Below are 13,621 nucleotides of genomic sequence, written 5' to 3'. Positions count from 1 at the left end.
AGGCTGCAAACTTGTATCCATCCTTGACCCCGGAAATCCACCCCTAGCATCAGAGCTGAAAGGAGGAGCTAACCTTAAACGGATGCCTCAGAAGCCTAGAACATTCTAGGGTTTGGTCCAAGAGCTCCATGGAACCTATGAGTTGTGAGGCCACCTGTGTGGTGCTGGGGGGTGGCGGTGGCATGTTTCACATTAGTCGATGTCATTTTGCCCAACATTTACCAGACTCTTGGCATAGGCTTTCTCTCAGTGGTGTCTCACAGGGACCTCGGCAACCTCAAAGCTCTTGACCCCTGCTCCCTCCATACACACACTCAGCAAGGCTTGGTACCCAGGGAGAGTGGGGAACTAGTCAGTGCATACAGCCAGCAGTGTGCCCGTCTTCAGCATTGGAAGACCTACCAGAGTGTGGGAGTCCTGATCCCCTCCACAGTCTTCACACTGACTCCACATGAGGACACTGGGCACTCTGCTTCCCGTATCCGCTCCATCAGCCTACCCATTAGACCCCGGGTCTGTATATGCTGTCACTGTGTTCCACCCAGAGACTGCAATGTTACCCTACCATCCATCCTGGAGCGATCATTTTGAATGCATCGAAGTCTCTGCTATTGACTTAATGATCCCGTTTAATGGGCAAAATCTACCCAGGAAGAGGGTGGAGTTGATTTTGTACCCAAGCCAACTGGCCTACCGACCTTGCTCCCGTTAGGTGACTGGTAGGAGCTTTTTCCCTGCTGAGTGCAGCAGCTGGCCTGCAGGAAGTTCTGCTGAGTGCAAAATGTACTTCCAGCTCCTCCTTCCTGCCCTCCCCCATCAGAGCTTCCTGTGTGGTGGCAACCGGGATAGGTAGGCCGGCCACCGGAAGCCTCCAACCTCCTGTGCCTAGCTCCTTTCCAGCCACTTTGGAACTTCTCACTCTTGGTGCTATTTTAAATGTAGGATGGCCCATTTGGCTGCTCACTAGGGGGCCTGGCCTAAGCCACTTGATAAGGACTGTAGCGTCCAATGACCAGGTGTGAAATTCCTGAGTCATTCCCATACGTCACCAGAGGTGGCGCCACTGGCCTGTTGGGAGCTGCATAGAGTGAGGCTGCCTACTGCTGGCCACCGTAGTGGTTTTTATAGTGCTGGTGACTCAGTGTAAGAGTTTGAGCATAGGAGGCAAGCATCCTACCCCTGACTTTGATCCTCAGCCCTCTTTAGACTTTAGCTTTGAGACAGGATCTCACTGAGTTGTCCCTAGCTGGCCTTGAACTCAGCCTCTAGTTCAGACAGGCCTTGAACTTGTATCCTTCCTGCTTCAGCCTCGCAAGCCGATGGGATTACATGCCTGAGCCACCCAAGCCCAGTAACCTCTTTCTGGTTGTCCCGTGTCATCCTGTGTCCTGTCCCCCCAATCTGCCCCCCCAATACCTCAAGCGTTCTCTCTACCAGGAATGGGTACCTCTAATGGTTCCAGTCTCATACCAAAAGTCTCTCTGTACTTGGGACTTAGGGGAACCTTCAGAGCTCCTGGGGTTCATGATCACAGACCTCGGGGACTTGTTCCCAACCTCACCCATGGCCCTTTGGATTTGGCTACTCAGGAAGATTTTCTGACTGGGTTAGGAATCTCTCTCCCTCCTTCTCTTCTTCCCTCCCTCTCTTCCTCCTCCTTCCCTCCTTCCCTCCCTCCTTCTCTCCCTCCCTTCCTTCCTTTCCCCTTTCCCTCCCCTCGCACACGCACCACTTGGACAGGGTCCCTTGTTTCTCTCCTAATGATGTAGAACAGCTGGCCGTGCTTGCTGGCTGAGATGGCTGTCGCGTGTCTGCATCTGGGTCTTGTGCTGTGTTTCTTATTTCACAGTGATTTCTTTTGTTCAGTGGCTGTGCCATTACCAGGGATCCTTGTGTCTGTGTCTGTCTCTTACCCTCTTTTTTTCTCTCCCCGTCTCTCCTTTCCCTGTGCCCTGTGTTTCACGGGGCTGCCTGCCCAGGGTGTCAAAGGTCAACCAGGCGAGAAGGTGAGTCTTCACTGCCCACTCCACTTTTAACCCAGCCTTCTCTCTCTCTGGGAGGCTTTTAAGCTAACATTCTCCGAGCCCTGGGATGGAGCCCTGGGATTCCTAGGCAAGGCCTCAGCTGTCCCAGCTCAGTAAGTCTGTCCTACCTTACCTTAACCACATGCAAAGGGCCCCATTGCTCTGATTCCTAGTTGTGGGCTGTTACCCACCCCCATGAAAAAGAAACTGACTTATCACTGCTGTGTAGTTGGGACTATCTAGGGGAACCCCAGAGTCACAGAGAGGTCCCTCTGCCCTGTCTGGGAAGCCAGAAGCCAGGTTGTGGAGGGGGGACAGGGGAGGAGACATCCTGAAAGAGCAGCCTGGTGGGTTCTGGAGACTTCAGGGCATATCCAATCAGAAGAGAAAGTAAAAGGTTTGTCTGGAGTCCCCACCAGTAACATGAGCAAGTTCCTGGTCCTCAGCTTTTCTTCCCTCCTCAAAGACACTGGGCATGTCAATATTGTCACTATTGTGTATTTTTTTTTTTGTTCTGCCTTTAAAAAAAATGGGAAAGGGTTTTGGTTTGTAACCTAGGCTAGCCTAGAAGTCATTGTGTAGCCCAAAGTGACATTAAATTAACAAAGATCTTCCCGCCTCTACGTGCTGAGAGCTGGAATTGTAGACAGGAAACCCCCCCTCAACACACACACACAAACACGGCACAGTTACTGCACAGATACTGCAACTGATTATCCCGTCTTTAAAGGAGTAAATGCTAACAGTAGTGGCTGCTCCCTGGTGGCGGTGGACAGGCTGTGAACATTCTTTTCTGCCGGCTCAGGTAATGCTGACAGCCTTTTCTGGAAGCTTTACTGTTCCTCTGAGCATTAGGCCCAGAGAAGAGAAGTCACATGCACATGGCTACATAGGTAGAAGGTGGCAGAGCCTGGAGAAGAGCCCTGTGTGCTGCGACTCCGAGGCTGAAGCTACTGATAATACGACAGGGCGGTCTTCCAGGTGGATATTGGTCCCATTCTATAGGGTGAGACACATCACCTTCCCCAGACCACACAGTGATTTTTAAACACTTTCTAGTCTTATCCCGTGAAATTTCCATATGTTAGGAATGTTTTCCCTGCCAGAGTTCAGGGAATGGACAAAGAACTTAGTAAGCTTGTCCCAACTCATGCAGCTGCTAAGAAGCAGGGTTTCCCTTCAAAGTATCCATTTTGCCTTAAGCCATGTCTACTTCACGGTGCTACAGTTACTCGTTCCAGATCACTGCTAACCTGTATCTGAGGTAGGACAGTTTGAAGGACGGCAGACATTCCAAGCTCCAGCTCTCGGGCAGGCTGTGTGAGCTCAGAAAGCTGCCATGACTTTAACTCAGGGCCCTGGGCTTTTTCATTCCCCGCCTGCCTGCCTCTGCTACAGATTCCTACGCATCCACACCCTTCATTTATCCAGCTGGCTCAGCCACCTGTCATAGCCCCCAGGGCTTCCAGCCAACCAGCTCCAAGCCGTGCTATATGGGCTCAGATGGGCTCAGCCTTCATCCTTTTGCAACATTCCTTAGGACATGCAAGAGTATCATCAGCCTTTGGCCTCAAGGCTGCTGGGCCCATATAGCCAGGATATTGGATGTCCTGGTCATTCATTTGTAAGGCGAGCCGCCAGGTGAACCAGCTGGAGTGTCACTGCAGAGCCTGCCTTTCCTTGCTCCTCAATGTCATGGATGCTGCTCTCTTGCACTTCCAAAGCCCACTGTCCTTTCCCATCTGCTACTCTTCTCAGCTCCCCTGTGACGTTCCAATGACCATCTTCGTGCTCCCCATTTCTGACTGATCTCTGGCCTCCCTTTGGTCTACGGGGGTTGGCATCCTCCTTCCTGACTGCCAGTTCCCCCACCCCCTTTTACATCTTTCCCCACCAACCCTCCCCCATCTACCCTCCCACACACCCTCTGTCTCCCCACAGGGTGCCCCTGGAGATGCGGGGATGTCCATCATCGGGCCTCGAGGCCCCCCTGTAAGTTGCTGATGTTATGGGGCGGGGGGGGGTGTATAGAGGTTGGAAGAATTAATGAAAAGAGCTTTGGGGGAATAAGGGTGAGCCTTGGCAGGGGCCTCTGGGTGTGGCCATCCCATGTCCTGTGGTCATTCCTGTTGGATCTCAGCATTGCTGTTGATGTTAAAGAAAGTGGGCTGACTAAATAGACCTAAGTTACCGCCTCCGGGGAGGGCTCCAGAGCCTAGCCTTTAACCACAGAACTCCAGCAGCTGGGAGGCGGGAAGGTGGTTGATGCTGTTTACAAGAGGGAAAAGTGCCGTCTGCCTTGAGTAAGCACCTCGGCTTTTCTTTGGAACTAATCTTGGCCTCCCGAAACCAGGAGCAGATAGCAAAGTCCAGGTTCACTGACTCCAGCACCCACTCCTGGCTCTGGTGAAGCCCCAACCCGCCCTCTCCATCCTCACTGTCAGTACCAGGTCCTCTGAGTTACCTAGCACCTCCTGACTTCCCTCTGGCTTGCTTCCTTAGGGACTGCCTGGGCTGTGGGTGATGGATCCAGCAAGATAGCACAGCTATGCGTAGGAGGACGAGTGGGGTCCCAAGGTACCTGGTCACACTGGCTTCACACAGTGTCAGTGAGGGAGCTAGAATTATTCAGCATAGCCTAGATGGTCGCTCTCCATAGAGGAGAAGGGGTGTGGACAGGCTCTTGTGTGGCCATGGACCTCTCTTGTTCTGATGAGGATTATGAGGAACCTGTCACAGGGAGCACGGTGAGAGAGGGGGATGCTGGGAAAGTGTAGTGAGGTATCTTCTACATCGGTGGCTCTCAACCTTCCTAAGGCTGCGACCCTGTAATACAGTTCTTCATGTTGTGGTGACCCGCCCCCCAACCATAACATTATTTTTGTTGCTACTTCATAAGTGTAGTTTTGCTAACTGTTATGAATCGTAATGTAAAGATACGCAAGATACCTATGTGTGACCCCCCCAAGGGTTTGCAACCCACAGGTTGAGAATGGGTGGAGTAGAGGACCAGGAGGTCACAGTGACAGGCACTAATTACATGCTAGGCCTCCAGCACAGGCAGGAGGTGTCCTCCCCCAACTCCCCAGCACATCATCGGAGGAACCTGGGAATCTCGTGCCTGTTTTGATTACCAGGCTCCTGAGTGATAAGTGCAAATTTTGTCCCAGTAGCCCCTTTCAACTTGAAGTGTCACTGTATATAAAGGATATATACATCTTCGGGGGAAGACAATGGTCCTTGTTGATGTCTCCAATGACTCATGACACTTGGTGTCCTGGCCATGCCCAGAGTCCTCTGACATTGGCCACTTGATCGTCAGCCATATGGTCAAACCACCCCAACTGAGTGACACCAAGCTACCCCTCAGTTGCCCCTGCTGCCCCCAGCCTGGTGGGGGTGGGAGATAGACAAACAAAAGGTCTTCTTGACAGTAAGAGCTGAGGTCAAGTAGACAAGCCCTCCGTGGCAGCCGGACGGACACACAGGAATGTGTAGCCTGGCTGAGAATAAACATTGCTCACCAGAGCCAGCCTTGTCATCCTTAAGGGCCACCTGCCCAGTCTTCTGGAGCCTGATCAGTAGTCCAAGCAACAGGGGCCGTTCAGATACTTAGAGAAGGATGACTCCCATTCCAGTGGCACAAGGGGTTGGGACCCAGTGTCTAGGTGTCCTCATGGGAGCCCCATGAAGCAGAGTGGAAGGCTGGACTCCAAGGGGCACTAGGCAGGTCATGGCTAAGCTCAGGGTACCTGCATGTCGAGCTGCCCCGCCCCGAGCTGCTCTTCAGAGACTGATAGGAGGGAATCTGAACTCCATCCCTTCAGGTAGCTACACCTGCTGAGTGTGTCAGGAACCTAGCTCCTGCCAGGCACAAGGGAAATAATAGAAGCCTGACTGCCCTCCAGGCCCATGATGGCAAATCTCATTGGCCATGACGGTACAGATAATGGGTGTTGTGACAAGAAGTAGTGGGGACATGGGGGAAGGGAACCACTGGGCTCAGATCATGTCCGGACGGAGAGGCTGCAGGAAGAAGGGATAACTGGCCTACTTTCAAGGTCAGAGTCCACCCAAGAAAGGAGGATCAGGAGGGGTGCCAAGCTCCTTAATAGGGAGAAACACCTGGAAAGGACTGGACCGGAAAGCAAGGGTGAGGCAGGAAAGGCATCGAGGGCTTTGTGTGATAGACTCAACAAGATATCCAGAACTGTATCCCTAGGCGTGCAGGCCTTCGGGTTGTGTTGAGTCGATGAGGGACGTAACAGAATGCACCTTAGAGAGAGGCGGCTCCCTGTGCTCAGCCAGGAGCACACTGAAGGGAAGTGACTGGTGGGTGCTCTTTAAATTCCCAGGGCCACAAAATAGATATTATTGTGTTTATGCATGCACATGCATAAACATGTGTGCATGCACAGGTGTGCATGCACAGGTGTGCATGCGTGTGCAAGTATGCAAGTGTGCCTTGTGTACATGTGTGTGTTCGTGTGCATGCACGCCATTTGGAGGTGACCACGGGTGAGTTTTGGTGATGATAAAAATAGATTTTAGAAGCGAGAAGTCATCTTGGACACGCCACACTCCTGAGTCACACAGTGCATGGCAGTGCTCTGCCCCAGAGGAGGAGCAGGTGCTGCCAGGGGAGGGACGTGCCTTAGAGCAAGATGAATTTCAGAAATGGGTGGATGAAGTTTATTTTCCTTTTTCATATAGAGATCCTTTATCCATAAATGTAATGTGTGTCTCATCCTGGTGAACGCTTACGGGTTGTTCCATCAAATGCTGAAGTTCATTCAGGAAAGAAGTAAGTTCATGACTAAAGAACAGGGCAACTGAGACAAACAGCTAGATCAGAAGAGAAGGACCAGAAGCAAAGCCAGACGCCGGTGGGAAGATGGTTTGTGAGAAAAGCTTCATTTAAGAGTAGAAAGAAAAACCGGGTGGTGGTGGCGCACGCCTTTAATCCCAGCACTTGGGAGGCAGAGGCAGGTGGATTTCTGAGTTCGAGGCCAGCCTGGTGTACAGAGTGAGTTCCAGGACAGCCCGGGCTACACAGAGAAACCCTGTCTCAAAAAAACAAAACAAACAAACGAAAAAAAAAAAGACAAACAAAAACCAAGAGTAGAAAGAAAACCAGGCAGCAGTAGTGCACGCCTTTAATCCCAGCACTCAAGAGGCAGAGGTAGTTGGATCTCTGAGTTTGAGGGATTTGAGGCCAGCCTAGTCTACAGAGCCAGTTTGAGGATAGCCAGGGGTACACAAAGAAACTCTGTCTGGAAAGACATAAACAAAGAGAAAATAATAGAAAGAGAAAGGTGGATTGTTCTGGAACGGGACAGGCCTGTGGGAAAAAGTAAATGGAAAGTTTGATTCTATGTATGGTGTGTGTGTGTGTGTGTGTGTGTGTGTGTGTGTGTGTGTGTGTACGAGCGCATGTATGCACACATATGGAGATCAGAGGACAACTTCGTGGAACCACTCTCCCCTTCCACCTTTACACGGGTTCCAGGGATCAAATTCAGGCCATCAGTTGCATGCAGCAGTGAGGGCTTTACCCACTGAGCCACTTCCCCTGCCCTCAATTTTTTCCTGATCCTGAATCTATCCATCCATTCTATCAAGACAGATTGTCAGTGACTAAGATACTAGGTGTAATCTGGGAGTGGTAGTGTGCACTTGGGAGATGGAGACAGGAGGGTCAGGAGTTCAAGGCCGTCCCCAGCTATATAATTGGTTCCAGGCAACTTGAGTCACATAAGACCCTGTCTCCAAAAACTAAACCAAAACAAAAGGAAAGACTAACAACAGAAGACTAAGATGTCAAACGTGAAGCCATAAACACTGGGAGTATACTATGAGCAAGTGTTTTACCACTCCCCGTGAGAAGGCCTCTTTGAACACGGCAGAAAATCCAAAAGCCACAGGGAAAGTTTCTCTGTATAAACATGACCATCCTAGGGGACTGAAAACATACTATGACATACTTCAAAGACATACTGTGACATACTTCAAAGACAAAAGGTGAGTTAGCCTTAGCTAGTTGGGTGCCCTCTGCGAGGAGCTGTTCTTAGCAGACAGCATTAATCAGACCGGATCAGAAAGGATAACCTAATGGAGAAGAATAGGAAAAGCCAGACATTGCCTGCCATCCCAGCTACTCGGAGGCTGAGGAGGGAGGACCACTTGGACTCAGCAGTTCAGGGCCAGCCTGAACAACATAGATCCTGTCTCAAACATATTTGCCTGTTTATACTCTCTATATAATGCACTGTTACATAAATAATACATAATACTAGGATAGCATATTAAATATACACCGTAATAATACGTTGCCTCCAACAGCCAGTTCCGCAGCTGGAATCGGCTTGACCAGTGAGCACTGGAAGAAGCTATACGCTCAGCATAAATTGAGTTGTAAATTACAGTCCAGTTGCAAGACTCCGCAACTGCCTTCTCCCCAACCTCTCCAGGAAGCAGAATCCCATTTCCCTGTGGTCGATGACAGCATCTCCCGCCACCTCCATCCCTCCAGTCTTGAAAAAGCCCTGGTTAGTCCCGGACTTGGCCCTGGCTTGGAAGGATGCACCCTGCTTACCGGAGCAGGCACTGTAATTAGTGGACCATGTGATTATCTTAGCCACATAAATATCAGCTGAGATGGCTATGAAGATGCTTCTTGGAACCCTTCTCTCCTGACCTCTTCCCCGGGCCTCTCCGTGTCCAGAGCAGTTACAGGAAAGTTTACATTGGGAGGTTTCAGAGATTACATTGCAATGGTTTCCGGGTTTCTCCTTAGGCCTATTCTTAGCACCACTTATCCTTGAGAGGAGAGAGGCCAGAGCCCTCTGACATATGAGTGGTGTCTCCGCTCTTTTGCTTTTGGACACTTGCCACAAGTCCATCCTGAGCCTGCAGCTGACTTTAGCTGGTTTTCCTATGGACCGTCACCCTACCCTCACATGGCAAAAGGTCCTCCTATACCACCTGGCCAGAAGGGTGACATGGTTTCTGTGCCGAGGTGTCTGGACACTTCCATCCACAGATCCAGAAAGGATCCAGCAAGCCTGGAAATATGTCAGGGTCACAGCACATGAGTCAAGAGAAATTGTCCCCTGAACAGGACCTTGTTCCTGACCTTAATTAAGATGTCCAAGGATCCCAAGACACCCTGGGGAAATGACTCAGAGAGTGAAAGCAAAGAGTGAGCCCCTGAGTTCAGGTCTCTAGCACGAGCATTTAAAACCAGGCCCTGTGGCACGTGTCTCTGACCTCAGCACCAGAGATGGAGACAGGAAGATCCCCGGAACTCACTGGTTAGCCCAGCCAAATCGGTGAGCTCTGGGTTCAGCAAAGAGACACTCTGTTCTTAAAACTTACAAGAACAGTAGAGTAAGCATTTGGCACTGGCCTCTGGCCTCTAGGTTCATACCTGCATATACATGGGCACACACACATGAACATGTTACACTCATGTTCCCTAGCCTGATAAGATTACATAGTTATTCCCATTCTAGGGATGTGGAAGCTGAGGTGTGGGTGTGGGGAGTTTGGACAGTGGCTTAATGTCACACAGTTGTTGATGAAGGCAGGATTAGAACTCAGCCTGCCAGACTCAACAGTCCATACTTGCAAAGAGGCTCTGTTGTGTAGACTGAAGGTATCTCAAGCTGAGAGCTGACATGTCTATCAGGAAAATCGGGTGAGCCACTATTCCCGAGCAGACAGCAGAGGCATAGAGGAGACAGGAAGTGAGGTAACCAGGTCTACACAGCGACGCAGGAGAGGATGGCTTTCTCTTTGTTAAAAAATTATGAAGGTATAATTGTATACCCCTTTAATTTCAGCACCTAGGAGGCTGAGGCAGATGGATTTCTGTGAGTCTGGGGCTAGCCTGGTCTACATAGTGAGTTCCAGGATAGTCAGTTATATAGTGAGACCCTGTCTAGAAGAAAAAAAAAAACCAAATTTGTATTACATGGTGTGTGTGTGTGTGTGTGTGTGTGTGTGTGTGTGTGTGTGTGAAAGTCAGATGACAATTTGCAGAGGTCAGTTTTCTCCTCCTAGTGTGTGTGTTCCAGGGATCAAACTGAAGTCCTCAAGCTTGGGGGCAAGTGTTTTTACCTGCTGAGCTGTCTTGCTGGAGCCTTGGATGGTTATGAGTGTCGGGGAACTCTTGCTGGATCCTGAGGAGAGAGGAGTGATGGGGCTTTAGGCTTCTCCTCTCTTTTCCCCTTGACCTTCCGGTTAGCCTCACAGACCTGCAGCCACAGTTTGGTGTTGCTTGGGAATCTAATCGTTAGCCCCTGGGCTGTGACCAGGAAATACACTTCTAGTCTCCAACTGTCTCTACTCTGCAGTCTAAGGAAATGAACCTGGATGTCTCTCCTCTCAGAGAGACACGGGGATCCAGAGAATGCTCTGCTGCTGGGAGAAACCTGAGGAACAGGAGCAATCTGGCCCGTTCTAGTGTGAAAACATACATGTTGAAGGTCTAGTGCTGCAGACTTTGAAGCCATCCTTAGAGTGGTGGCCATGAGAAACGCCTGTAATTAAAGAAATGGACCCAAGTTTGTTCCAGGACTTCTGTGCAGTTCAGAGTAAACCGTTCATTGTCCTGGCAAGTCCCATGATGGGTCTGTTGTCTATTTACATGTCAAGGCTCAGCATGCCCAAGCACGGAGAGCATCCCAGGTCATGTCTAGAAGTAGGTTCAAAGGATGCAGGCTGTTAGCATCCCTCTCTCCAGCCTGCTCCCTGCAGAAGCTCTGCTACATGGTCCCTTTCTGTCCTCTCTGTCCTAGCCAGCTCACAGGTGATAACAGAGAATCAGGGATGGGATGGGCCCCACCCCACCCTTCCTCCCTCATCCTCTATGCTCTGTTCTTTTCAGGGCCAGCCTGGTACCCGAGGCTTCCCAGGATTCCCGGTAAGTGAAGAGAGCTTAGGTTAGCAGAGATAGGTAGGTCCCGAGCCCGGTTGGGTTAAAGTGTATCACCAAGATAATCTCTGAGGCCACATTTCCAGATTCCTAGCCACTGAGGACCAACTCTATAACCTTTCATGGGCCAGTAGCTCAGGGCTGGGCTGGGCTCCTGCTACAAGAAAGGATAGAGACATCCATATAGATAATAGTAGTGGCCGGGCAGGAGCTGAGTGAAGGAGCTGATACATCTCATTTGATGCCAGGATACAAACATAGGCCTAGAAAGTAAGCTGACTGACCTCTGACTGTCAGACTCTGAAAAGAGAGAGGCCTATCATGGAAGCAGTAGTACAGTGGCCACTGTGGCAACCAGAGTATCCTTTTACCCTTGACAATGGAGCCTTAGACTCTTAGGGGTGGGACTAGGGGAGCAGCTGCTTCAGTGCTGACCAACATTAGCTTTCAAGAAACACTGTGGGGCCAGGAGGTGGTGGCACACGCCTTTAATCCCAGCACTTAGGAGGCAGAGGCGGGTGAAGCTCTGAGTTCGAGACCAGCCTGATCTACAGAGGGAATTCCAGGACAGCCAGGGCTACACAGAGAAACCCTGTCTTGCAAAACCAACAACAACAACAAAAAGATAGATAGATAGATGATAGATAGATAGATAGATAGATAGATAGATAGATAGATAGATAGATAGACAGATGATTCTGTGCCCAGACTGCCTCCTGGGCAGGGGTCCCAGGAAGCTTGGTTTTTGCATCCAGCCTTTGTATTTACAGGGTCCCATTGGTCTTGATGGCAGGCCGGTAAGTAGACTCTTGGGGTAAGTAGACCCTTGGGATGGGCTCTGTCCCACCTCTGACCAGCTCACTCACCTGGGGCTCCTGGTCCTTCTACACCCCAGATTATCGAAGGATATTTTCCCATAGAAAGAAAACTGTCCAGGATGGCATTGCTAATGGGAAGGGAAGAGGAACGATTTGAATAAGTCACCCCTAACCCCAAGTGGGCAATCACTGTGGTCAAGCTGGGTACCCGGTGTCCAGAGCAAAAGTCATCCTTAGACTGTGGTAGCTCTGAGTGGCTCCGTGAGATCAGGGGTCTGGAAGGACAAGGAGGCAGCAGGAACTGCAGCAAGGTAGACTGGACCAGGCTGTCCCAGGACCACCAAAGCACCAAGGTATCTCCTATTCTCCTCAAAGTTGGGGTCCTCTCCACAGCCAGGGCTCCACGTGCATACCTGGGTCCCCCTCTGGTCACTATATCCCTTTGGGCCTGGTGTCCTGGTCCCTAGCATTCATAGGAGTTGGAAGATGGCTGCCTCTCCAAAACTCTGGGAGTCCCCACAAGTACAGGCTCTGGAGATATAATGTACATCTCTCAGCTCTTCCTCAGATAGGGGGTGCCATCTCAAGTGGGCACCTGCTCACCTGCCCAGCAAGCCACATGTAGGCCAGAGGCTACAGTGGTAATGTCTTCTCACCAGAAGGTCAGGTATCACCCCCACATGCTGTCCTGGGTATATGGAGTGGATGTAGCTGGAGTCCAGGGAGACACTGTCACCTCTGCTCGCCTTTGAAGAGCAGGTGACTACAAGTGTGTCTGGGAAAGTGAAAGGGGAAATGGTCCCTCCCCTGGCTCAGCCAGCTTGCAGCTCTGAGTGAGAAGTGACCATGACCGTGTGACCCCGTGAGAGGGGAGAGAAGCTAACCTCAAAGATTAGGGAGGAGCGTGTTGGACCAGAAGGGTGAGGGACTCAGTGTTTAAATAATGTACCTTAAACCCTTTTCCTTCCAGGGCCACCCCGGACCTAAAGGGGAGACGGTAAGCCCCCCTACTTCCTTTCCTTCACACGATAGGTAAGGGACTAGCCTTGTCTGACTCCTACAAAGGGATAGAGCCTGCCTGTCACAGATCCTGTCACAGAGCAGGCCCTAGATCCTCTCACCATACAGGGAGACGTGGCAAGCCTTGTCTCTCCTGCACAGGGGACATCCAGGGTATCAGGCAAGCCTTTTCCAACATGATGATATAACACTCTCCAGGTTGAGAGTTGGGGGGTGTCCGAGGAGATGGTGGCCTTTTATTTTCCCCAAGTAGCTTCCCCTAAGCTGTTCTAGGACTCTCCAGCCCTGCCACTGTGAGCCTGATCAGAGTGTCCTAGTTTCAAGGTAGATCCAGTTATGAGTCGAAAGCAGGAGAAGGACCCTTCTCTATATCTTACCTTATAGAGGTCACGCACACAGATATCCAGGGGCCCAGAGACTGGCACTCAGGTGGTTCCCCCCAGGCCAGCATAGGCCTAAAAGCTACCTCAGAAGCTCAGGCAAGGGTTCGAATTTACAGTGTGTTAGACTGGAAATGACCAGCCTTCCACGGCCTCACCCTGAGCTATATGTGAACATTGCTGTTCTCTTGGCACTGGGAGGCAGAGGTGATGCCAGCCCCTTCTCCTCTGGCCCAGCGAATGTCTGCAGAGCCTACCCTAGAGGGGCCAGCCCACACATGCTTCTGTCCCTGTATATCAACATGGGCCTCCTTAACCAGGGCTTTGGTGCAGTCTCCTGAAAGCTTACCAGTCACTGAACCCTACTCTTCTGTAGAACCAAAGGATAGGACAACCTTGACAGAAATGCCAGGTCCCATGGTACCTCCAGGGAGCTCAAAA

The 13,621-nt window shown here is 50.9% G+C and overlaps 1 protein-coding gene across 5 annotated transcripts in view; it reads left to right on the top strand.

Annotated features, from left to right (window-relative positions):
- The window catches only part of Col13a1 (collagen type XIII alpha 1 chain), a 140,139-nt gene that overhangs the window by 70,534 nt on the left and 55,984 nt on the right, over positions 1-13,621 (top strand). For all 5 annotated transcript variants that reach the window (XM_028776896.1, XM_028776893.1, XM_028776894.1 and 2 more), the window contains exons 6-10: positions 1,980-2,006; positions 3,966-4,016; positions 10,915-10,950; positions 11,733-11,759; positions 12,751-12,777. In XM_028776896.1, coding sequence (XP_028632729.1) covers positions 1,980-2,006; positions 3,966-4,016; positions 10,915-10,950; positions 11,733-11,759; positions 12,751-12,777 — 168 coding nt within the window. The remainder of the gene's footprint in view (positions 1-1,979; positions 2,007-3,965; positions 4,017-10,914; positions 10,951-11,732; positions 11,760-12,750; positions 12,778-13,621) is intronic.

The sequence above is a fragment of the Grammomys surdaster genome, unplaced genomic scaffold, assembly GCF_004785775.1.
Source record: "Grammomys surdaster isolate TR1022 unplaced genomic scaffold, NIH_TR_1.0 273, whole genome shotgun sequence".
In the NCBI taxonomy this organism is placed as follows: domain Eukaryota; kingdom Metazoa; phylum Chordata; class Mammalia; order Rodentia; family Muridae; genus Grammomys; species Grammomys surdaster.
This window is presented reverse-complemented; position numbering and strand designations above follow the sequence as displayed.